The 26,043-nt window shown below is 40.6% G+C and overlaps 2 protein-coding genes across 3 annotated transcripts; both read right to left on the bottom strand.

Annotated features, from left to right (window-relative positions):
- Positions 1–2,613: 2,613 nt before the first annotated feature.
- Positions 2,614–12,826, bottom strand: GDF2 (growth differentiation factor 2). Of its 2 annotated transcripts, XM_032116217.1 has the most exons (3): positions 8,041–12,826; positions 5,461–6,397; positions 2,614–4,484 (listed from the first exon to the last, which is right to left on the bottom strand). In XM_032116217.1, the coding sequence occupies exons 1-3, from the start codon at positions 8,378–8,380 to the stop codon at positions 4,319–4,321; spliced, it is 1,443 nt and encodes a 480-aa protein (XP_031972108.1). In that variant the 5' UTR covers positions 8,381–12,826; the 3' UTR covers positions 2,614–4,318. The 2 variants fall into 2 exon arrangements, with proteins under 2 accessions (XP_031972108.1, XP_031972109.1); XM_032116218.1 differs by lacking the exon at positions 2,614–4,484 and having other exon boundaries at positions 5,202–6,397.
- A 220-nt stretch (positions 12,827–13,046) lies between these two features.
- On the bottom strand, positions 13,047–25,115 carry GDF10 (growth differentiation factor 10). Its single transcript, XM_032116219.1, has 3 exons — positions 24,705–25,115; positions 18,755–19,662; positions 13,047–14,072 (listed from the first exon to the last, which is right to left on the bottom strand). The coding sequence occupies exons 1-3, from the start codon at positions 25,000–25,002 to the stop codon at positions 13,881–13,883; spliced, it is 1,398 nt and encodes a 465-aa protein (XP_031972110.1). The 5' UTR covers positions 25,003–25,115; the 3' UTR covers positions 13,047–13,880.
- Positions 25,116–26,043: the final 928 nt, after the last annotated feature.

Here is a 26,043-nt window from a genome sequence, read left to right as displayed (position 1 = left end):
GAGAGATTAAAATTAAAGTTGGAAGTTTTCTTTCACATTCCTTTAATATTGAAATCTTTCTACTTTATGAAAATGGAAATAGTAGTCTGAGTTGTTTAATGATTAAATTTTTAATAAGAAAAACTTAAATCCAAAACGTGTTAGGTTTTGATTTTCTGTTAAGATTCCCTTCCCTTCCCTTCCCTTCCCTTCCCTTCCCTTCCCTTCCCTTCCCTTCCCTTCCCTTCCCTTCCCTTCCCTTCCCCCCCCTTGTTTTACAGTGACTAAGAAAAATAAAAGAATGAGAAGATGATTTATATTTTTAATGTAAGATTGAGTGAGGGTAGAAAAAGTGTATTCCCATTTTGAAATCTCTCCAATTTCAGCCAGGAGCAGGTGGAGTGTCATCACAGTTTATGGAGCACAGCTGTGACAAACTCACATTGACCAGCTCTGCTGAACAGATGAACTGCTATATTCTAGATAAGTAGAAGATTCAGGAGGTCATCAAGAAAATGCATTTCAAATAGGCATCCTGACTTAGTTCAGAAACATACTTTTGAATGTGCAGTCTCTGAAGAATTGGTATATTATGGGTTTGCATTATATTGTCTGTATTCTCTACGTTCTACATTTTGGATAGTTTGCATGTTTGTTCAGCATGGTACAGCAAGCAGAGTTAGCCAATCATAAATACTGAATATTAAATATTCTATCAAGCCCTCCTATCCTGGGGTTATTATTGAAACAGTGAGAGCTCCAGCCACCCACAGCAGGCTTTGTTTAGTGGCCATCACGAATGGCTGCCATCGAACCGATCCGATTCCTACCGATGGTTCTGCTGAGGGCCTGATGCCTCATCCTGGCACTGCTGCCCACCAGGCTGGTGTATGGCCCCTTTAGCTGTGCAGCTGTAAAGGACTGGGTTTCTCCCCGGCTGCAGGATCAGAAGCTTTGGTTGCCAGCCCAGTAGCAAGGGCCAGGCTGCCAGGATGCTGCTCCCTCAGCTCCTTTGGTGTGCTGGGCCAGCGTCAAGGCTTTTGTGAGGGCTAATGGCGGGTGCACCAGGCTCCGGCCAAACCAAACACCTCAGCAAGGGGATGAACACAGGAGTCCCCTTTGCCAGGGCTACACTGAAGCCATTCTCCTGTCAGGCTGAATTATGACTGATGGTCCAGCAGAAGCTTTAAGGAAGATGACAGAGAATAAACAGGTGCAGCTTAGAAGGACAACATGTTTCTGAGGGTGCCAGGAGGCAGAAGCCAGGGAAGACAAGGCAGTGGGCCAGCTTGGAGGCACGGAGAGGGTGAAAGAGGGTGTGGGCAGCCCAGAGCGAGATGGCAGGAGACACCTTTATGCTGAGAGGCTCTAAGGTACTGTGGGAGGGAGAGTGGGAAAATGTGTGGGAACGGCAGTGCCGCATGGAACCCAGGGGACGCAGCAGCGCCGCAAACCGGAGGGGGCCCGGGGGGAGCACGGACCCCCAGACAGCCCGGCCCGGGGTCCCGCACGGCCCGGCCGTGGCACCGGGGCAGCGCTTGGAGAAAGCACGAAAGGCTGAGGGCAGGTCAAGGATGGCTCTGAGGCTGCCAGTGGGCTCCAGTGAGAGCCAGGGCGGCGCGGAGCAGGTTTGCGCCTCAGGCAGGCACAGCGTCCCACCTGGCAGACGGAGAGCAGAGCCCGAGCCCCCGGAGGGACCTGACCTGTTTCTGACTGCTGAACACCGGAGAAGGGACGTGGTAGTCACAGGCAATGGACCGTTAGCTGTTCAGAGCGGCCAGAGGGGATGCGGAGCAGGTACGCAGTCTGAGGACAGGGTCTTCTTGCCTCACAGACATTGCTCACTTTCTACGTTGGCTTTGCCAGCTTGGTATGTGTTTCTACCTGCACCTTGCAACTCTTTGCAGTAACAAAAGGATTCACCGCTGCCTGTGAGGAGTTACAGCAAGGTACTGATATTTCCTGGAGTCCAGAGTGTGTGGCTGTGTGGACCTTCACGGTGTGTGGCCACACACGTGTGGGCATTACCTGTGTGGTAAAGGCCAGGCTCTGAGGAGGCTGGAATCAGCTGTGGTGGGAGCAGCATTACCCATGTAGGGCACAGCTGTGTCTGAAACGAAGATGTTTCCTTGAGAGGCCATCTAAAACCTTTTATTCTGAACATCAGTAATTGTTAATTTAGCTTAACGTTTCTATATTGACAGGATCTTTACAGTATAAAGGCATGTGAGCAGATACCAGCCAAACACCTCCAGATTCCCATAAGGCTATTGCCTCTTCACCTGTAGAAAAGAAAAGTGAAAATGGAGAAATTTTTATTTTTAGTGACTGCTGGTGCTGTGTTGTTAAATTGCATCAGCTGCTCCTCTGTAATGGGACATGGCGTGGAGGAGTAGGTGAGAGCAGAGGACACTGTGTCTGCTGTGTACACAGACAAGGTGGGAAGTTGTGTAAAAATAACACCAGCTATATATTCTGACCAGCTTCCACCAGCTTACCATGTTTATCTATTCAGACTGAAATGCTATAGGTTAGCCTTAAAACTGGCTGTGGAGTCAGCTGGTGAGTCTGATGTTACAGGACTGTTACACAGATAGGTAACAGGCCTGAAAAGGAGGACATGCATCGGACTTGTTTATGTTAAACAAATAAGTTTTAATTTTAACTGTGTGTCTGCTGAACACTGCACAAGCCCCAACCTGCTCCTCAGTAACAGCAAGCTGCTGGTCAACATTCATAACCCAGTGATGGGAGGGGGGTGTCTCAGTGTCCAGTGGGGCCCAGCTTGAAGCAGGGGCAAGATGCTTACCTGTTCTTCACAGCCTGTGTACTCTCTAGAACCATCGTGACCACCTGGCTGACTTGTTGCATCCCAAAGCAGTTGAAACATGAGCAAGCTCAAACAATTACTTAAAATGAAGTGCAAAGCTACATAAATCAAACTGCTAAATATAAAGCCAAACATCAATTTGACACACACTTCAACCATGCTGAAGGTAGCAGCAGCTGTAGTCACTACTAGGTTCTCATTTCTTCTTGACCCTGTTCATCACCCTGTGGAAAGATTCATGTTTCATTTTACTACCATGCCAACCAAAATGTTAAGCCAATGGGAACATGATCCTTGAAGCTGGCTGGAAGCTCAGTTGATTTTTTTCATTGAAATACAAAAGCGACTTATAGTCCAGTTTTGGGATGGGATCTGTAGGTCTTCTCTGGAATTCAGATGGCATATTTAGGAGCTGAGGTTTTGAGCCAAAAGTGGTTTTGGGTATTTTTTTTCCCATCCAAATAAGGGAAATATAGATCAAAGTTTGACTTCAGAATGTAACACCCCCACCCCCCCGATTCTTGAGAATTTCTCTCTGTGAAGATGTGGGAACAGGTTTTTCTCCTTCTCCATTTTTCATTTAATTATGGACAAAGTCCTGAATTCAGTGAAGCCAAAATATAACTGGGACCTTGTGTTCCAGATGGGATCACTGGAGGGGACTTTGCTACAATTACATTGACACGAGGGTGAATAAGTCTTCTAATGTGATCACACCAAGTGCACGTTTGGCCATTTCTGATACTTGATTAAGAGAAGTTTTGCAAAATGTCAGGAGCTTAGGAGACAGGAACAAAATAGGGAGAGAATACAGGGGGCTCTGGCAGGAGGAAGATGTAATGATAACTGTAAGATAACAGAAGCCAGTGGGGAGTGGTAAAATGATTACCGCCGTGGGAAGCTTGAGAGGTTAATGGCATGCAGCTAGGGAAGTATGGAGTTTGCATGGGCCCAGATTTCAGATCTGATCCAATTGCAGACCAGTTCTAAAGAAAAAGACTATAAATCAGTTCAAGAATTCTAGTGAATCGTGCTTTGTGCTCATGGTTTGTGATCTAACCAGCAGTTCTTGATGGAATTACAGCTGCTCTGCTCACACTCACCTGCTCTTTGCTCTGTATTAGGTTAACAATAGTAAATAAACTGTGTATTGGATTTCAAGCTGACCTGCTCATGCCGAATGAATTCGTCTTGCCCACAGGCTGTCCTAATTCAAAACGTATGTATCGGTTTAAATTCTTTTCCTTCCATACATTAAGGTACTGTTTAGGTTTTTGCCTCATCAATGTTCTTCAACACTTTGAATTGATGTGTAGTTTGTTATGGATTTGGTTCAAAAGTGTTCTTAGGTAGATGTGTGTGTGTGTGGGAGGTGGTGAAGGAGTAGAAGTGAGGTGTACTGCAGTGACGTTGTACAGCACTTACACCTGTCACCTGCAACCAATGGAAGGCAGTTTGTCCTTTTACAGGCAAAACCTTCATTAGCATCAAAGGAAGTTTACTTTAATTTCAGGAAAGATGGGGTCCTTGTTTAGTGAAAATACAACTGAAGTCAGAAGAATGACAGCATGATAGTATATTTCTCATACAGCAGAATAGAACACAGATAGAAGTTTTCCATTTTTCCCAGGCTTCTAAGGGGTGAAAGAATTTCGTATGTAAAACAGAGTTTCTCCTAAGAAGAAATAAAAAAAAAAAATCAGAACCTCATAGCAGACCTTGAACAACAAATGTATGCTTCTAAATAAGCAGCCTGGGCTTTTCAGTGCTGAGCTCTTTCAACCCCCACTGCTCTTAGGATACAGCTTCTAAGGCTGGACATCATTTGACTGCATGTTCTTGCAAAGAAATACTAAGAATATGCAGTAGGTCAAAGTGGCTCCTTATCTTTGTGCAGCGATAAGAGCTGCTGTTCCTCCTAGGAAACAGTGTCTTAGAAGCGGAAGGCTGCACTTCTTATCATTCAAGTATGTGCCATAAAGGGGTAAAAATAGGGACGTTGAGGATAAGAAAGCTGAAACTAAGGCACCTGCTACCCACAGAAGGAAACTTGGGAATGAAATAAGTGAGAGTCTCTTCTGTTTTGAATACTGCAAATCTTCACTTACAGGAACAAATCATTTCCCTATAAAAGCCTCTGAGATTACTGATATGAGAAAAGGCTTCCTGAATTTAGATTCCTGACTTTATCATGCAGACAACATTCCATTTACTGAGTTTTACAGAAGCTGAAAATGTCAGAGTTGACTGGGAGAATTAGATTTCAAGAGCTGTTAAACATTTGCAGGACATCCTAAACCCCCATTGAAAATCCTCTAGTTTGTGACCTAAATACAGTTGATTAAACAGAAAGTTTGAAATAAGGCATTGACATTGTATCACTGTCACCAAATAATGCTTATTCATTCAATCTCACAATATTTTAATCCAGTATTCTTTTTGCCATGATATATAACGCAGGCTATTTACAGTGATTGCCATTCTTTAAATGCCAGTTTTCCTTTAAAACAAGCAGCGACAACAACAACCAGCCCCATACCCTGCTCAAACCTTGTTTGCAACGGTCTTCATTTGCATCACTATTGTACAGATTTACACAGGACAGGAAAAGGGGATGTTCCTATTCTTAGCGATTCTGCCTTATATACTACCTGCAGCCACATTCTGCCACTTTCATCCCTTCATAGTTATATATCAAAGTGGGCACACCAGCATCATCCTTATAAAGAATGGAGATTGAATCCAGTTTGGTTGGAACACAACAGGCCTTGGAGGCTTTTTTGGGGTTTTGGAGATGCACCAGAGTTTGGACAATAGCATGTTTTGTTGGGGTGACGTTATCTGTCAGAGGGAAGAAGCAACCTCCTTTACACTCAAAAGCTTCATAATCTTTTGGTGCAATGATCCAGGAATCCCAGCCAATCTCTTCAAAGTTCACATGGAGGGAAGTTCTCCTGCAGTGGTTGGCTCCAATGCTTCTCTTGTTTCTGGAGGAATGCAGGTGGGATCCAGGGATGGCCTTTTCCTCTCCCTGCTGTTCTTCTTCAGATGAAGTGTTGTTCTTTCCTAATTTCTTGAGCACACTTTCTTGTTCATGAACAATCATCTCCCGGAGCTCCACTTTGGTCTCTTTTGTCCCATTGCTGCGGTCATTGGAGAACACTATTAACAGGGGCAGATTTTTAGTGTCAGGGGTAACACTGATATCCAGCTTCCCACAAGTAAAACCACTCAGAGCTTTACTCTTTATAACAATCTCTAGCTTATTTTTAGTCGCCAGCTTGTCTGCCCTGACCCATCTTTTCACAGCGCTGGACACTTCGAACATCTTCCAACCACATTCCTGGATATTGTGGGAGACAAGGAAAGATTTGGTACTTTCTGGGTTTTCCCAGTGGCCATCATCTAGAACATCATAAATTACCATGTTGCCTTCCAGCCTAGAGAGAGATCCAACTTCCTTGTGACAGGAGATATAAATTCTCAGTTCCGCTCTGGTGATTTCCTCATATTGTGGAATAGAGATGTTGAAGAACAAAATGTGTTTCTGAAATGGGTTTTCTTCTGGTGAATCTAAAGAAACAACATCTGCAATAGGAAATTAAAATGTGGTTACAGTGCTTCTGACTGTCCAAGTAACTTGATTTTAAAAGACTGAGGATATATTTTGGGCATAAAATAAGAGCATGGTGACACAGCATTAAAAAAAAAAAGAAATCCTGTCTTCTGGCCAAGTTTCAAGGGCAGAGAGTGAAAAGAGGAAATGGAAGTCCCTAGTGTTGATTGTATTTTACCATGATTGCATAGCCAGGTGAGTGTGTGGAGGGAAGCATAAAGAGGCTGCCTAGAACAAACTGTGGATGATGCTGGGCTGTATTAAGTGCATAAGTAAGGCATGTGCAGAGTTTTCAGGTTTAGCAATTTGCTAAAGATATTTTTATACAAGGAATTTCTAAAAAGACCAATGATTTCCTACTCTTATAATCATGCATGGGATGAACTGCTCTAATATACATATTTAAGTGTCTTTAAGAACTGTCTGTGCTGAGGCTTTTGTTGTTGTCTTCAGATAAATTTGAAAAGCGCTTGGACTGGGAGTTCGGGGAAATAGAAAAGTTTTTGAAAGTCCTGAATTGAAGCCTCAGGGTATATCTAAACTGGGACTTGGTGATAAACAGCCTTTCATGCCTAGGTTCCACACTGTTCCAGCCTGGATTCCCTGAGTTTGTGTGGATTTGTTCATGTTGTCTACAAATCTGTGTGCAGTACCAGCAACTCTGCCTTGGGAGGAGCAGATATTTGGCTGGAAGATCAAATTTGTAGTGTTTAAAAGTCATCCCTGATGTCTATTTAATGCTTAATGTAAACTAACTGCTTTATCGTGACTGGATTTTAGGGCAATTTTAATTGGCTGTTGCTGCCATTTCTTCAGAGCATTTACCCTCTAAAGTAGTCAGAGGGGAGAGTGAGATATGGAAACTAAAATATAGGTCATATTGTTGAGATTTCTTTCTATTTCAGGACTAGGGACATTAATTTGGGAATTTGGAGTTCTCTGTAGTGCTGTTACCTGTGTATGTCTATTTTTCATAGAAAAGGAAACTTCATTCTCTGTTTCATTTTTATAACAAGGATTGCACTTCTAACTTTTTTACTGCCTGATGGAGCTTTTAAAAGTCTATTTAATGTTACATAGACAGCGATCTTGAATTTTTTCAGTTGATATAAGCATGACTACCCATTTTCACATAAATCTTTGTCTAATCCAGAATTTTGGAGGAGCAGTGCTGTTCCTTGCTTGGATCCAGAGACACATTTCTCAGTTGGTTGCTGTAGTTTTTAAATACGTACAGAGCCCACCAGAAAGAAAAGCTGTCTAGCATCAGTCTCAATTATGGGTGATCAAAAGTTTGCATTCTAACATAGAAACTCAGTTCCAAATGTCTAGGATTGAGAAACATGCTCCATGTAAACTCTGTTATTTGGTGCATCATCTTAGTTCAAGCATTTGAGAAGAGAATATTGTACAGTGAAAATATCAAAGAAGAAAACTAAAGGTAACTGCATTTTTTAAAGACTGAAAGAAACTATAGAGTAAGAATAAAATCAAAAATTTTAATGTTGATTTGTGGAAGTTAGGAACTGAGTTTCTTCTGAATTTCAAAAGAATCTGAGTATTTACTATTTACTTCTTTAAAAATTCTAGTCCACGTATTTAGGACTTCTCCTACCTTCAGTACTGAAGCTCCTTACAATATTGGATGCAGGGCTGGAGGACTTGTCTGCAGCATATCTGTTGTATAAATCAATCATGAACTGTGGTGGTTCTTCTTTAGTCTTCACTTGTGAGGGGACTCTTGACAAATTCAAACTCCTTAGTAAATCCATCTTCATATTCTCCAGGAAAGATTTAAAGTTGAAATGGGTCTCATCTTCCCTAGGATCATGAAAGCGTGCATCAGACTTTCCCATAGCTGATAGCCTGTCCCAGTCTTCCAAAGGCTTGCCTCTTGTCAAACAAGCAATGATGTTGAAAACAGACAGTGCAGCTAATACTCCAAAACAATGCATTTCTTCTATATTTACTTTCTGGTGGAGAGACAAGAGCACAAGGGTATTTTAGCTGATTACAGTCTTGTTTCAATACAGACAGAGGAAAGAAGATGTAAGGCAAACAACTGGAATGCCCTTTGCAAATCACTTTCTTGTGTTCTTTTTGCAGCCCCAGCCTCTTGTCAGTTGTCAAGCAGATTGGTCGTACACTTGTCCTTATCAGAGCCATTGATGCCATGCTTCAGCTTCTGTTATCTAGCAAAGCTCTTAGTTAATGAAGATTCTGTAAACATCTGACAAACACATGTGGCTGGTGGGAAGGACATTGTATATTGTAAAGAATCCACATTTCACTTTAGGGTCATCCTTGCTTAATTACATTCTTCTATCATTTCCTTGCCAACACAGAGAGAAGCTTTCTTAGGGACGCAGAAGTTTGCACTGTTTCCAGCAAGACTAGAAAATACAGATCTAGAACAAATTCACTCTATTAGCTATTAGCAAATAACATCTCACAAATCTTTTATACAGTCCCTTCACATGCAATCAGAAAATGCCCAATAGTTTGATGGAGACCTGTGATTCTGCAAGACATGATCTCATGACATTACAAACAACCTTAAAACTTCTTTCCGTTTATCAGCCAAGGGCTATTGTTTGTACACAGTGAAATATCTGTTTTGTGTCAAGTTTGCTTCATGTTGTTTGCAGGCTCGTCCATTTTCTGTTTGATTCCTTTGGTGTATGGGAATTTAGCCTTGTTTTTATAGTATCTTATGTAATATATTTCATAAATTCATGATGGTCAAGGCAGTCCAAGAACAACCAGTCATTTTTTTCAGCAACCTCAAAATGAAGACAGAACTAGGCCTTCTAAGGCCACATGGAAAGTAAAAAGTCCTTTTGAAGATACAGAAGATTATCTCTGAAGATATTGTATCCATGAGAAGAACAGGCCAAGGCAAATGAATTTCTCATGATGCAGAAGAAAAAACAGGTTATCTTAATTAATGTATTATGATTTAATCTAATGATACATAATTGCTTTTTCTGTACTATTAATGCATTGTTTTTTTCTAAGAACAATTAAATTCATACAGTAGATGTGCCAGAAAATCTGAAGAGTATTATGAGCTTTTACATTAACAAAACTCTCACTGCAAACATGTGGTCTAGATTTTGCCTTTTTTGGCCATTGCTCTTGTTTTTTAGCAGTAGATACAGAGCATTTAAAGTGATCTGAGACTTCTGAAATGCTTGCTTATGTGTCTGTTCAAGATATAAGGGTGATCCAAGATCCCGGTTAATTATGTTCCTATGACATAAAGTCAAAAGGATTATTTGGCATTGATCCTGGTCTCCTGCATAGTAAGACTTACATTTTACTCAGGGGCTCTGTGTTTCCTACCTGCATGTAGAGTCCAGTTGCTTGTGTTTGGCTAAACATAACTTCTTAAGTTTCTCCAAACTTTATCTGAACTTGTCAAAGAAACAAAAATTTCTTCAATTTTTGTAGAACTTACTCTAAAAGATTGTCACCTACAGTTAAAAAAACCCTTTATGCTACATTTATTATTTCATTGTGCCTGACTTTACCTTCTGGACAGGAATTCTTGAAACTTTCTGGCTAGTTTAAGGAGTTCCATACTACTGACATTTTCTCCCTATCAAAGTGGTCGTACAGTGTAATCAAGTTACTTCTCAGTTTGCTTTCTGATAAACAGATTCTTTTTAGTAACAAAAGACATTTTCTCTACCTGTTTTGTTTTTTTCTTTTTTGTGTCTCTTTCAGAATTTGAATGTCTTCTTGAAAAGATGAACCCGAGGGCTATACATAGTTTTCTAGTGGCAGTCAACCAGTGCCACATGCAGAAATAAAATACCCTTTCCTTATGTGGTTCACTGCTCCAGTGTGTATCTTCCCAAAGCTTTCATTGGTTGCTATTACATAGCATCATGCTGGATGCTCATACTGCATCACAAATCCATGATAGCCACAAAATTTTTGATAAGAGTTATGACTTTAAAGGGTGCAGTCTTATACTCAGTAGGAGCAGCCTCCATTCCTTGTGTCTAAGTACCTGAAGTTCTGTATCTGTCTACTTTAAAATTAATTTTAATTACATAAAGTGCAGCTACATCAAGCAATCTATATAAATACCTCTCTCCTCCTGCAAATGCTGTGGAGGTTGCTATATACAGACTCCTAGTTCATACATAAAGGTGTCATATACTGTCAGCCCAAGTGTCAACTTTGCAGAAACTTTACAATGAACAGTTTAACTCAGTGGAAATTTCTTTTGAAAGCTGTTCTTTGAGGTTTGGCAGTGAGACAATTTTTAATTAATGTGATACACAAATACATTAATATTGTCCAGTGGTTTATTTTAATTATGCAGCCTTGTGCAAGTGAATTGAATCGTCCACAAAAACCTAGGTACATTGTAGCTGTTGCTGTTACCTCTGGCAGTTAAACAGTGGCCTGAAAGAATTAAATTGGATTTGTTTTAGAAAAAAAAGGTTTTAACACTTTGCTGGCTGGTATCAGCTGTTTTCATGTTTTATCTGTCTTTACTCATACCATATTCTTTTAGGATTAGTTAGTGGAATTATCTTGACCCGTGTTTATCAGTAGTAACTTTCTCTAGGAACTCAAACATTGAGCAGAATGGTTAATAGGATGTTCAAAGAAATACAAAGTTCTGTTGGAATCAAGATAGTGAGGGTATCAGTGTCCTCTGGCAGCAGCTGACTGCATTTGTGCCATTTCAAATGCAATTTTTTTTTTCTAGAGGAAGATTAGACATCCAAATTGCAAAGATCCAGAAAGGAGTAACTTAAACCACTAAAAGTGGTTGAAAGCCTTTTTTTGCATTAAAAAATTGACCAGTACAGCTAAACTCCAAATGAAATAAGTTTTACTAATAAGAGATGTGTATGACTTGTGTAGTAAGGGTATGTTTTGAGAGAAATGACACTTACAGGTATAATAGATATAATTTTGCCAACAGAACTTTAAATGCAGTCTTAACCTCTTAGAGTTTTGTAGGTGTCCTTAGGAGTGTAGCAGTAGCATTTTTTTCTTATGTCCTATAGACCTTAGATCACAGTATAGTATCTCTTGCCTAATAGCTTGCATCAGCACATCTCAGGAAGAATGGTTTTATCCAAGGACTAATTCAAGATATAGCAAATATTCCTTAAGGAGAACAAAATGCTATAGATGAGAATATAAGTACACTAAGTTAATATGTCAGGCTGTTCAGAGCTAGTGATAATTGGGAGCAAGACTAGACCTACAGAAAAAGGCAGATTTTCATAGAGAGCAGAAATAACATGGATTTAAGATACGTAGAAAAATGTTATACTTATGGCTGTTCTGTAGGAATGATGACTTTCTGACAACTTCTAAATTTTTCTTTATACATTAGCATTACTCTGTCAATTGTAGTCGAGCTTCTAATGATTTATAAGAACATAAGATTGTAAATTTTTTAAGGGAGAACTCTAACAACAACACTATACAAAGGTTTTCCCCAATAGTTCTAGTGTAAATTACTACAGTAATTTACAGGTAGCAGGAAGAACCACATCTACATGTTGTCTGGGAATCGGCACCACCTGAGAATAGAAATTGGTGGCAGAAGATACCCAGCACCTTAGTAGGATAGGAGCCTTCCAGTTACTCGTTGATCAGAAGGAAATGTGTGTAGTATCCTTCCCTTAAACAAAGCAACTCTTAATAGGATAAGGTAGTGCATAAAGTTAGACTGTTTCTTGAGGAGGAAGCACTCCATCTCTTATACTCTGTGCTACCTTACAGATTTCAGATGTTTCTTCCACTCCTGTTCTCTTTATGCTATTGCACAGCAGCTGGGTGAAAATGAAGTATGTGGCAAGTGTGTCCTAGAACACAGGGACACTAAGGATTGACAGACACCATGGCGGGAACACCAGCTCTTAAAAGACTGCTGCAGTTACAAGGCTACCATAATTATATCAACAGGGGATTGTGTAGGAGTTAGAGGGATGCAGAGACTTTATTTCTATAAAGACTTCCAATGGAACCACTGCCAAATGTTTCCCATTTTGATGTTCATTATTTGAAAAGAAAGTTAATGAAAGTTCTGGAAAGAGTTCAGAAGAGAGCTGTGAGAAATTGTTTTAAGGCTTAGAATAAGAAATCAATCTATTTAAATCTTAGCCAAAATGTAACTTGACCCGACTCTCTATACTAAAAATACACAGTGAAAGTATTTTGGATAATAGATAAAAGGGATGTAATGAAATAGGTTACAGTAAGATCCATTGAACTGAAGCTAAAGCTCATCAAATTCAGTCTAGGATTAAGCCACTGCATATGAACAAAGAGCACTAACTTTCGGAACAACTACTTGTAGTCCAGTAGAGATATTCTACCACATGAAATCTTTAAAGCCAAATTTATGCATGTTTTTCAAAGATATTCCCAAGCTCAAAACAGAAGTTCCATAATGCATGGTGCAGAAACTGCTGAGCAAGGTTCTTTGATCTGTGCTGTGCAGGAGGTCGGTCTAGATGATCATAGTATTTTCTTCTGTCTTTAATCTATTGAAGCACATTATGACAAGCTTAACATGTATTTACACGTTTCCATCTAATTAACAGAATGTAGGAGAATGCATTTATAGAAAGACAATTCAAATATTTTTCGATACTACTGTACCTTTAATTTATTAGCTTTTGTTAAAAGCATGTAACAATCTAGAGGATATAAAGCATAATTTACAAAAATATAAATCTTGGTTATTTTATTTTTAGTATTTCAACATATTACTATATTGTATGTGTTACTCAGAGAATATGTTTAACAACCTGAAACTATCCAGCAAACCAAAAATGTGGAATATTACATGTTTTTTGTAGAACAAATTATATATTAAGGAAGGGTAACCAAAAATGACTATATTAAGATATTGATTATATGAAAATTTATGCAGTGAACTATACTTGTATCCTGAAGAAAATATACATTTTAAGCCCTTTATTACAGCATTTTTCAGTATAAATATGCATATTAAGAGTATGAGTGTTTTAGGCAAAAATTTTTGATTTGTGTACAAAAGTGATATTCTAAAATAAGCCTGCCTTTGCAAGTTCACTTCCCATCTTCTTGGTTAACTGAAGAGGTAAAATAGTCAGAAAATAACAAATAAAAACATATTTTAGTCCTTTGATTATGGAAAACTTCACACTTAAGTTTCTCACTAAACATCAGGTATCTTGGCTAGGTGGGTTAGGAAGGTATCTGTAGAAGTACTGAACTCCTGGAAGATGAATATGAAAGACAAATGATGACAGTATGACCTATCCTTCGAGGCAAGCACATGTGTTGTTTTAGTCTCTCCGTATGCTTTCTGTAGAGAAATTGTAGAATTGCATTGGTTCATCAACACAAGTGGATTAATTTCTCCTTTACAACTCCCCAGAGCAGTCGGGCAGGATTTGTGGGCCTTGTTAAAGGTGTATTTGTATGAACTTATCGGCAGGCACAAGTTTCAACTGACATATTGGGATATACTTTTAAAACAACATTTTTGTTCTCATCTAAGAAAAGGACACTGAGGGAGCTCATTTTGTCAGGAACACAGCAGGGTTCTGGGATGCCAGGAATGATTCCTACTGCTTTTACGATGCTCTGAATAGTAGCATGATTTGATGGCCGCACAATCTGGAACAGAGAAGGAAATAGTTATAGCTTCATTTATGAGCAGTCATGTTCCTAAGTGGACTTGGAAAATGATAACAATTATGGAGTTTTTTGTTCCTCAGTAAAGCAAATATGTCATTGATTGAGTCATAGGGTTATGCAGCACAGTCAGTCCCTCACACTTCCAGCTTTCCTGAGTTGGATGTATCCAACAGATATTTTGTGTTCCTTAGGCTGCCTTCATAAATACCAGAGGAGGGCACTGGTGGCACAGCCAGCAGCCAGAGGCCTGAAGAAAAAATGTCCCTGAATGTATCTGCTATATGCTGGAGGGAGGCATGGAGAAGAAGCCTAAGCTAGTTCTCAGTTGCTAGATGTTATATGTTTTTTTAACCTCGTCTGACTTAGAAAACTTGCTACTGTAAGTATTTCCAAAATAACTATCCCAATGTTCCAACATTCCAGAAATTCCTGAATTTCTCCTCGTGTACGCTAGCCTGGAATTAGTTACTTTTTCCTAGAGTAGTCACTCTCTTTTGAAAGAGCAGAGTACTCCAGAAGTAGCATCCACAGGAGAGAGTTAGTATAGAATAATCAAACACCCTGACAGAGCCCTTCTGATCATAATTGCATGACAAATAGTTCATATATGTGGTCTTTGCTTCCCTCTGCCTTCATCCCCAGGATTTTTTTTTCTCCCCATGGGCTAGCCTCAAGAGGCTGGGAAAAGTATAAAATGAGGATTTACATCAGCTTTACATCTATAACCTGTTCAGGGCACTGAGCCACAATTTTATTTCTACTATTGATTTTTGGACACAGTTAACAACACAAGGAAAAGCATTTGAGAAGAGGAGGCAGCCATTAGGCATTATGGTGGTGAGAATAAGGAGGCAATAGCATGGTAGTCAGCCCACCACTGAGGCTGAAGCTTCAGTGACTCCTGTTCAGTTGTCATGCTTGAATACTGTCCCAGCAAATGAGTACAATAACAGTAGGAAAATTGCGTTAATCCTATCAAGCTTTTTGCTACAGTTTCCTGAGTTTTCTCATATCTGCACATATCTGGTATAGGTGGCACATGGAATCTTTCATCACTATTGGTGCACAGCTGTATATCAGGTGGAAAATGACATCTGTGGGACAACAAATAGGGACTTTGCACACTACCGCACGGAAATAGATACTTTAGGTGAGAAGAATTATTATCTCCTATATCTTCTCTGTTTTTCAAATATATATGTATGTGCAAAAATTGGTTTTTCATTTCAACATGAAAAGTTATGTAGTCCATGGATAGAACAAAGGAGCTGTTTTTAGCATAATTCAGTTTTGAAACATTTGTATTAAGTGTAACATATCAGCAAATCAGATCAGACCTTAATTACCATTAAGGCTTTCAGATATTCCTTAACTAAGTAACTGTGAAATCTGTCCTTGACCCTTCAAGACAGTATCCCTATAGCAAAGTCCCAACAAGTGACCAGTCCTGCACAGTGCGTTTCTGTAATTAGCATATGTTAGCATCATTAGCAATGGCTTGCTCTCTCTTGCCCCCCTTTATCTTTAGATTTCAAAACTGTCCACACACAAGAAGCAGTGAGGTAGTCTCACAGCTGCTCTGTGAAGTAGAAATCAGTTTCTACCCACATTGGTCATGTCAGCATATATGGACAGCAAGAGAGAGACAGGAGTTTTTGTGTGTTTAAGCAACTGCAGAGTTTAGAAATTCAAAGAATTAAGAGCTTCTAGAATCAAGTTCTTAATTTAGCCTTTATGAAAACCTCCTGAACTGTTCTTAGCACCTGTGTTATTTCATGTCATTATTTGACAGAGTCAGATGACAATGTGCTACTGAAACAGCATTTATTGCCCCCATGCAGTGGATAGCCATCATTGCCCTCAAGGCCAGTTACTGACTTACAGGATTCTTGGCTATGAACCTGCAGAAGATCCTACAAGGATCTTTTTGAGCTGTGCAGCCTCTAATATCTGCAAGGAACAAATAGATGTGAACAAAGTCTATCTAGACTGAGCAGCTGTTTCCCAAGGCAACAACACAAATTATGTTTCTAATGCCCGAAAGTGGGTACACCATGCACAAAAATGCTTAGAAGGGAAAATGCTTATGGTAGAGCAGTACTCTGTATGCAATCTGGCTGCCTGAGCCCTATATCCACAGCAGGGCCAGACAACACACCAATCCTCCGCCCTGCCAGGCTCTGAATTTTTCCAGCCCATCTGGAAACATGGCATCAGTGTTCAGGGATTGTGGGCTAGGCTTCACATTTGACTTTGTCCCAATGTGCTAAAGCAGAAAGCTTGAAATAATTAGTTGAATGCCCAGTAATGATGGCACTGAGGAAGTGCTAATGTTTTAAATGCTGGCTGCTAAGTTATCTACAGCAGACCAGGTCCTACCACGTGCAGGACTGGAATTTATTTGGCAAATGCAGCACTGCAGCCAGCCATATAACCTAGTCTTCCTCCTCACAGTTCAGGGAATAAGAAATTCAGCAGTAAGATAGGTGGACTTGCTATGAGAAGATTTGTACCCAAGCTGTTGATTATTTATCTAAATCAAGACTTGCAGTTATTAAAGTAGATGTGCAGAATGATGTACTAACACTGAAGAAAAAAAATAAACCTACGATGTGATGATACCCAACATCCCAGGCATGTAATTCTATCTCCACAGTTCTAAAAGAGTACTTTGGAAATAAGGTGTCTCTTGTCCATCATAGGCTGACTGTGTAGACCAAGTCCTTATGAGTCTTTAATCTGGCCTTTGATACTTTCCTGGCTTAGAGCATATATGAAAGAACAAATTTCTCCCTCAATAATATTGAGCAAATCTTATACTCTGAACTGAATCTTCATTCATGCTGGTGTCCTCTCTCTCTTCCTTTTGAAACAGTCATTAAAAAAAGTTACACCTGTAAATCTGCTTCTTTTTTTCCCTTCTTAAAAATACAGAGCTAACAAGGACTAGACCTCTTCCAAAGCAAACCCAATCAATGAATGTGTATTAAACCCAAAATTCCCAAGTCTATGTATGTGTGATTTAGTTTCTCTGGTTTTTTGTTTTTTCAGTTGGGTTTTTTTTTCCTTATTTTGGTTTTTTGGTATCAAGACACTAGTGAAAGGGAATCTTTATTATTTAACAAGTATTTGCTTATATTTCTAGATAAGATATTAAGTAAGTAAGCAATATAAGCTTATTTAATTATTCAAGCTAGAAACAGATCCTTTCTCTTCTGGCCCTGCCAGCTTTTGTGTAATGCTGTTTTGCTCACAAGAAGCCAGATGCCTTAAATGCATCTTTTTTGGAGGGTGTGGTTGTTGTTTGGTTGGGGATTTTTTTTTGAGTTTACATCGTTGTGTATGAATGGTGCATTAGACTGTGAGTCTATGGCAGAAGACCCGTATTCCCAGGCTGTCTTTTGTTTTGGGTAAGGTAAATGCTGATTATGGTGCATGATCAATTTGTATTACAAAAACAAAGTTGTATGTGAGTCTGTGCAAGCTTTAATTTTGCCAGACCATGTATCAATTTATGTATGCGTGGTTCAGCACTGACCACCTACACAAGAACATGTGGTCAGATTTGTACACCCTACCATGAAGTTCCACTGTTCCTGGACTTAAAACCAGCCTACATATCTACTCTTCCTGAAATTATACTACTTGTTTCAACACAAACATGCATCAATTTCTCTGGATGTAAAGTAGGGCACATTCCTGTTTCAGAGCCTTGCAATCCTCTGCTGTAAAACACTAGCCTTTATTTATGTGCCAAATGACCCATGCAAAAATGTCAGTTGAACAAATAATCAGGCAATTTGTAGGTAGAACTGCAAAATAATTACAGTTTCTAAATATGCAGGTTATGCAGTACTTCAGATCCTCCTCTCTGCCATTACTTGAAAGCCTTATAAAATTCTGATAATTCTTGTCCAACATAGGATTGCCAACATTTCTACTTCTTGCCACAGAGCAGAGCGGAAGTGAAACAAATGTTTGCCTCTCCACTAGCAAACTTCACACTGCTTCTACAGAAGGAATTTGGTACGCTTGCTTTAGGGTGCTAGAGGCAGTTTTATGGCATTTCTAGCAACATAAGGTAAATTAACTTCTTCGTTGCAGCAGGATTATCTAACATATTTAGAATTTTGATACAAAAATATCATCTTAATCAGTATTATTGTTTTCATAAAGAACAAGCAGTTTTCTAAAGTTAAAAATACCTGAGTGTAACTACTCTTCATTTTTCTTCTAAGGTATTACAAGTGGAATCCAGAAATACGCTAATAGAGTAGCTTGTTTTAATATTAGCATATAATACTTCATACTTCTGCTACTACAATAGAGTGTTTTGATGATTTAGTGTGTATAACCGTATTTTCATAAGCTACAGAAGTCTTTATGCTATGGTGTCAAGATATAAGACGAGAAATTGTCAGATAAACCTGAGATATTTTTCTTATTCTTCAGATTGCATTTAAAAAAACTTGGAATCTTTTTGCACTCTGATGACTAAGTTGATGGAAACAAAATTGCTTAAATTCTTTAGGTTGAACAAGGCAACAAAACTCAATGAAAAAGGTAATAAACTAAAGGAAAATCTAACTAAAGAAGTAGTTGGATAAGCAGAACAGTAGGCCTACTGTTTGCAAGCTGACAAGAATAAAAAGGCATACTACCTTGGGCATTGGAAATTCACATGCACCTGCACAGTAGTAGGCATCAAATGATTTGGGAGATATGATCCATTCATTCCAGCCAATATCAGCAAAGTCAACTTTCATGTATCTTCTTGAACAAATCCTTGGCTCATTCCATTGTTTTCGCCTTGCTTTCTTCATTGTTTTCTCATCAAAATTTAGCACCTGAGACGTTTTAAGTGTTTCTGTATTTTCTTGCCCTTTTCTCCTCCTATCTTTGCGTGAGGCTTTTGGTTTCAAGGATCTGTAGGCATTCTCCCATATGTCATGTTTGTTGTATTTATTGTTGTTATAATCTACTTCTGGCAACTCGTTGTTCTGAATAGAGCTAGCGAGGTACGTATCCCTCCTAACTCGAGTATCAGTAGAAGCATTAGGGGATAGATTTGGGTCCCCGTCATTGGGAGGGAATGGATCATAACGCTGTAGGGTGCCTGCCACACTGTTAGGTTCAGAGATTGCAAGATCATTGGCATAAACTAGTATATAAGGTAAATGGCTGGCAACCTGTTCAGGGAAGCCCTGGTGTTTCTCCCCAGAATCAAGCTCAGCACAGAGAATGAGCTCTCCAGCTCGTTTCGATTCTTTTACGATGTGTGAAATGTCCTTTGCATGCCAAGCCCCTCGCCTTTGAAGAAGCACAGTGATGTTCCCTTTCACTAGTCCATAAGCAGAATTCTGGTGAATGCTTTGGAAAACCAGGTTGAGCCGTAGGGCTGGAGGCAGGTGAAGGAGGCGACAGGATGAGTTCTTGGATCGTTTACAAAACACTTCCCGGTGCCGAGGGCGTTTGTCAGCATAGAAGTGAAAAGTGGCAGCAAGGATCATTTCTGAATCCTGCATGGATGTCAGATTAAAGCAGTACAAGGGCTTCTGGGCCAAGAATTCTGCAAGAGAGGAAGAAAAACATGGATGTATATCTGAGACCAAAAATGGTAGTCAACTCTTATTTCCATTTAAGTGAATTAACAAATTCTATGTTTCAGTTACATCAAATAATTTAGTATAGTGAGCTTATCACTTCAGCTTAAAACATGGTGAATAAGGGGAGGAAAAAAAATGTAACTCATTAATAGCAGTATTACAATAACATTGAGAGTGTCCAACACACTGGGCATCTTTTGTACATACGAGGGATAAAATTCTTTCCAGAGATTTTTAGTTCCAGACTGCCTTTCATGCTAAGCAGGCAAGAAAAGCAATCCTTGATTATATTTCATTTATAACAAATTCAGGCTCAGAGAAGCTGTCAAATTTAGCTGTGGTAGAGCTCAGAGAAATACCTTGCCGAAACCAGTACTAGCAGAAACCAGGTTTGCACTTAATATTCAAGATTGTCTAATATAAAGCTGACTGCAGGTTCCTTAAAAATGTCTGGGTGCTAACTCTGTGGGCAACAGCTCATCATCTGCAAATAGTGCACAAGAGACATTTCACAAGGGGGCTCGCAGTAAGCAGTGTGACACATTTTGGGGGTCATTACTCTTGTGAGCAATCCTTCTTTCCACTACACATCATGTAGGAGCTTTGTTTAAAGCACTGTGAAACACATTTGGTCTCTAATGCTTGTGTTTAAATCTGTGTGAAGTTAGTGACAAATGCTGTTGAATAGGAGCTGACTCTTAAAATTCAAACTCCATTTGAAACAGCTTCTTTTTAGCTAGTTAAACAGCTTGTGCTCAGCTTACATCTTTACCCTCCTTTCAAGGAAGACAAACAATTTTACACTAATAACTGCTTACTTCACGTTTATTTAGACAGTAGAACCTCTCTTAGTTAAAATCTAATCCCACCCCAGCATAAAAAGACAATGCCTTAATAGTCTATCATTGTGAAAGGTTGCCTTTTTTTTTTTTTTTACTAGCTCAACAGTATATGGGACAGTGCTGGCAGAACCAAGAAGAGATTCCTGTTCTCCCAAGCTCACACCAGTACTTAGAACGCATCAAAGGATTACAGTGGGTAAATCTGTATCTTTAATTAACCCAAGTGGACCAACCCTCTGGCAGTCCTGTTTGACATACCTGAAAATTCTCTGGCAGAAGGAAGAAAAAAACCACTCCAAACCAAACAAAACCCAAAAAATGCAACAGCCAGGCTTCCCAGAAACACTTAGGGTTTTTTTCAGTGCACTATGGATGACGAGCCACAGAAATTTTGGCAATAACAGAAAGGCAGTACTGTTAACTGCCACCTGTTGGAACATTCTTCCTTTAAAGCACAGTTTCATTTGAAAGAGGGAAAGGAATAGTGCTACATCTTACTAAATTGGTGGTTGCTATCTCCCAGTTAACGCTGGATAGAACCGTGATTTGGACTGAAAGAACAGCAGATTAGCTGATTAATGATCATTAATCCCAAACCCACACAGGCAGTCTGAGAATACAAATGCTTGAGTATGCAATTTCCATCTACACCACCTGTATTTTGTTCCTGATATAGTGAAGTGGAATAGCTTGTACTGATGTGATAAGAACCTGTTTGTTTCTGTCAGTTCAGGACAGGATTCCGATTAGTAAACTTTTAATCAACACTAGTCATAGGTATAGGTGCTCATACTATGAAAAAACTTAAGGGTTTAGATTTTATTCAAGTCTTTGAAGCACAGAAATTTCACAAGGCTATGGCCAAGGAAGAGATTAATTATAATACTTGCTTTAGAACACCAGGCTTTGTTAATGTATGTTCATTTCAGAAGGCATGTTTCTTAAAAGAAGTCTATCTACTGGTTCTCTCCACCTGAGCTGTGTACAGTTATTTTTTAATATTTCTTTTAGTAATAGAATGCTCTGAGCACCATCAGCTTTGTAGTTACTGCTATGAAGCATGAGCATTGTTGGGATAAAGACATTTCAAACACCAGTGTTTCAGGGTTTCAGAAGGGAAGGTAACTTGTAATGATAGATCAGAGAAAGGGAAGCTGAATTAATCTAAAATAATTCTGTATTCTAGGATGAAACAAACCCTTCAAAAGTCAAAATTCTGTGTAGAACAGAATAAGAATCTATGAATCTGCAGCTACTGACAAGCCAGAGGCTTGGAAGTACAGACTTGTTAGGAATTTAGAAGATTTGAATTTTGGATGGAGCACAGTCATATTTCCATATTGCATAAGTTCGCTCAGGCTTTTACCAACCTGTCAACCATGCATTGTCAGTCTTGATTTGGTTTTCTTGCACATATGCATTATGATACAATCTTAATTAAATGGCTGCTATTTTCTACTATTCATTAAGGTCTTTGCTTTGTTTAGCACAGGGGATGCATCATGTTCAGGGAACGAGTCTGAGCTGCAAGAGTAAATTTATGGGGAAATTTCATGGCTTAGACAGTAAATTGCTGCCATGAAGATTAATTCCCCTCAATCTGAGCAATTTAGGTGAAGTTGGACAATAGCTTAATATTTCACATTTGGTCACAAACCATTTATGACTTGACTAACTTCAGACACTTAGTGTTGTTTTCTAAAGTTACAAAGTTCACTGTAAACTGGAAAGCACCTAAAGAAATAAGAAACCTGAGAAATCAGTTCTTAGGCTTTCTCTCAGCTTCTTACCAAAAAAATAATGAGCTCTTGTGAACACATGTAGAGGTGAGCTGAGAGGAGGTGATCAGATGTTTGTGAAGTACTCTTTCTGAAGGGGCAAGTACTGCTAGAGGCACAAAAAAAAGAGTTGTATTTGGCTACATGCAAACAGCACATGCACGTATATTTCAAGTGCCTCACACTGAATATGGAAAAACATTACACATTCCATAGCTCAGTCAACCCCACCTACCCCAACCTACCCTTTAAGGAACAGGTAGAATGGCAATACAACTGGGTAGTTGAGGAGAACTCAATAATGCATATGACAAAGGACAAAGGTCTGGACCAACATTTTGTACCTCTGGAGCCCTCATCTTGACAACTGTAAGTAACCCTGATGCTTGAGTGTCACCTAACAAACAGTTTTAAACAGCACCACAGGAACAGACAGTTACAGATTTTCTAAAAGGTATGTGATAAAAAACCAGAAGTAAGTCCATTGCTTGGGATAAAGAAAATTATTGTGTGTGTAGTCTGTTTTGCATATTTCAATAGGACTACAATTATTATCCATATTTTATAAAGATGAATGTTCCACCTCTTGTTAGAAAAACATGCCAATTTTTTCTTTCAGAAGGAAATACTAGAATTTCTCAGGAAGATAAACATGGTGGCAGATAAGGTTCTTCTCTCTTCCCTCATCTTGCATCATTCTATGGTACATTTTAGAGTGTTTATCACTAGCTTGATGAATGCAGTTCAAAGGAACAGTACAGAGGAGCTTCTGCTTTCATGCCGTGTTATTTGGGAAAGATGGGGTCCAGTAGAGAAAGTACATAGATAAGACACAGGAGACAGGAGTTTTGGACATAGATATGCCTTATTTCCATTGCAGGGAAAGCCAGGTTACTTTCAGGCCTCTCTGCCTTGGTTTCATGATCAGACAAAAGAGCGAAATAATATTGATTTGTATTTGGTCAGCACAGTCTACCTGTGGGTAAAAAATGCTGCTATTTTAGTGTTTTGAAACAGAATTACAACTTGGATTACTTTGATGCAAGTAGTATGTTCATCAGATTATATGAAAAATTAAGAAAAAGAATATAGTGCAATTCTTGCCTTGTCCCCAAATCCCTCTTGTGGTCCAGGACCTTATTTGGGTGAGAGCTAGTGTTAGCTGCTCAGTTCACAGAAAAATAAAAATGTTAACAGGAGGTTGTGGAAAACCATCCACAATGGAAGTTCCTTCTTAACCCCTATTATAGCAACTGCTAGCTAATGATCTAGAGCATGACAATTTATTTTTCTCCCAAATGTCTGCAATTGCTTTACATCATAACCCCTAGATTTTTAGACATTTCATTAGTCACTTACTCTTCCATGGAGTCTCCCCCTCTTTGAATATGATTACTTTTTAATATTACAGTGGACATAGGATAGAAATTAAGTTGGGGTGCACAAGAGAATATTAATTATTGTGTAGTATTATAGTAAGCATTCCCTAAAACACTGTATGCTGCACTGTACTCTATACATGAGACTTAAATGTAGGAGATACAGATTAATGAAAAATTTGGTTTTGTGAGTTTCAATGCATCAGATTTGTCTAAATAGAATAATGATTATTTCTGACAAGGTAGCAACAACTAGATTCTGGAAACTGATACAGTTCTTATTTTAAGAACTAAGATTTTAGTTATAGTCTGTAAGCGTTAACCAAAGAAGTAAGATGTTTTCCAGAAAAGTTATGAGTTTCCTTGGCAAAGGATAACAAATGCATGGACTATTAACTAGGCAAACCTCCTTTTTATTATTTCATGTAATATTGGGATAATGAAAGTGTAGTTTTGACACAGTATATATGTTTCTCCACCCTCATAATCAAGTCAAGTAAAACTGGGGAGAGGGAGGTCAGATATCTGTCTTCTCAGGTTTAGGCAGTGCAAGGAATTTAAGATGCCGAGCAGTTTTAGGCGGTCCTGTAGGCGGCACTCTTCCTAGCAGGAACTTCTGAGGCTGCGAGGAGAGCCGGAGGAGAGGACCAGTGGCTGGAGCACTCGCTACTAGGCTTATGCTCCAAGTATTTCTGAAAAGACCTTTTGGCCCAGTGCGATGTGCGCTGGGAACGGCGCTCCTTTTGCCGCTGGTTTGCATCCACAGCAACGGAGGCTTTCCCAGGGGAGATACTCTCCGAGAAGGGAAGGGAGCCAGGGAAGGTGGGAAGCCGTCCGCAAAGCCAGGGGCGACACCCTGGCCGTGTAGGTAGCAAGGAACCCCTCAGCATTCACCCAGAGTAACACCCCCCGCAGTCAAGGACAACCTCGACGCAAACCCGTCACTTTAAAGCGAAAGAGGAGCGAGGGGGCTCCAGCGGTGCCCCCCGCGCCCGGCCCGTCTTACCCGGTCTGGCTTTGAAGCTGCGGACCGTGTTGCCGTCGCCTGGCCGACTCCCCTCCCGGTTGTACTTCTCGTAGAGCTTAAGCATGTGGACAGCTACCATGTCCTGAGCGATGCTGCCCAGCCCAGGGGGCGGCGAAGAGCCGCCGCGGGGGTCGCGGCCGGGGGCGGACGAGTCCGGGTCGGCCGGCGGCTGGACGGGGCAGGCGGGCGGGCTGCCGGCGCCCTCCCCCTCGGGCGAGCGGCAGCCCCCATGGCCCAGGGCCCACAGCAGGAGGCAGCAGGTCAGGCGGGCGGCCATCGGGGGATGCTGCGGGCGGGTGGCCGGGCGCGGAGCGGCGGCGGCTCGGTCGCTGCCTGCGTCTGGGTCTCCCGGTTGGCCCTGCCGCACCGGGGCGAGGGGGTGGCGGGGCCAGAGAGGAGGAGGGAGGGTGGGGGCGGCCCCCCCCGGCCGCTGATGCCGTCTCCGCCGGGCCAATCCCCGGGCCCGGGGGCGAGGAGATGCGGGCCAGGGGCGGCGGAGCGGGGGCAGCTGCAGGGGTCCGGGTGCGGGGGGACTGCGGGAGTGGACGCTGCATTTCTCCAACGCTCCTTAAAGCGTAGCGGGAAAAGGATCTAAATTAATTAGCACCCAGCCGCTGATGAGAGACACATGTCACCGCCGCCGCTGCGGCATCGAGCGCTGCTGCGGCAGGACGGCACCTTGGGTGCCTGCGCCAGCCGGCAGGCGAGGGGGCTTGAAAATAATTTCTGAAAGATAGAAGCCATAGATACCAAGCAGGGCGGGCAGGCGGTGAGAGGACGAAAGGGTGAGTGGATGGCAGGGACAGCATGACAAGGAAAGGGTGCGCACATACGTGCCGAAAGTGGAAGAGTCTTTGCTGTTTCGGTCGGCAGTGCTGACAGTGCTGTCTTGTAAAGGCAGCGCTGTGAATAGTGTTTATTTCAAGGACCCCGGAGAAAAGAGAAGTCCCCGTGGGTCCGTACTCTAGAAGACCCAGTGTGAACTAGCCGAGAGTGTAACAAGGGTCACTGATAATTCCAAGCAGATACTTAAATGGTAGGGGTTAAAGGGGCTGTGCATGGGTAAACTTTCATCATTGGACTATTTCTATGTGTGATTTGAAGGAGGAGAATACTGGTGTGAATTTCTGAAGGATTTACATGGCTTAGGTCGGAGGGGGTTGATTTAAAAGTGAATGGTGCATGTTGCACTTATTCATCATGTGACACAGGTAGTTTTGAATCACAGTCATCCAGCGGGTATAAATGCTGGTGTAATGAATAGCAGTTTTAAAGACAACCTATAAGGAGAGGGTTATATTTTAAGGTTTTAAGGGAA

The sequence above is a fragment of the Corvus moneduloides genome, chromosome 8, assembly GCF_009650955.1.
Source record: "Corvus moneduloides isolate bCorMon1 chromosome 8, bCorMon1.pri, whole genome shotgun sequence".
NCBI lineage: Eukaryota > Metazoa > Chordata > Aves > Passeriformes > Corvidae > Corvus > Corvus moneduloides.
This window is presented reverse-complemented; position numbering and strand designations above follow the sequence as displayed.

Coding starts and splice junctions, on each gene's coding strand:
- GDF2 (XM_032116217.1), bottom strand. CDS start 8,380: ATGCATTGTTTTGGAGTATTAGCTGCACTGTCTGTTTTCAACATCATT. Junction 6,398..8,040: donor AAGGAGCTTCAGTACTGAAG/GTAGGAGAAGTC, acceptor TTCCTATTGCAG/ATGTTGTTTCTTTAGATTCA. Junction 4,485..5,460: donor GTGGCAGAATGTGGCTGCAG/GTAGTATATAAG, acceptor ATTTCTTCTTAG/GAGAAACTCTGTTTTACATA.
- GDF10 (XM_032116219.1), bottom strand. CDS start 25,002: ATGGCCGCCCGCCTGACCTGCTGCCTCCTGCTGTGGGCCCTGGGCCAT. Junction 19,663..24,704: donor CAGCTTCAAAGCCAGACCGG/GTAAGACGGGCC, acceptor CCTCTCTTGCAG/AATTCTTGGCCCAGAAGCCC. Junction 14,073..18,754: donor GTGAATTTCCAATGCCCAAG/GTAGTATGCCTT, acceptor TCTCTGTTCCAG/ATTGTGCGGCCATCAAATCA.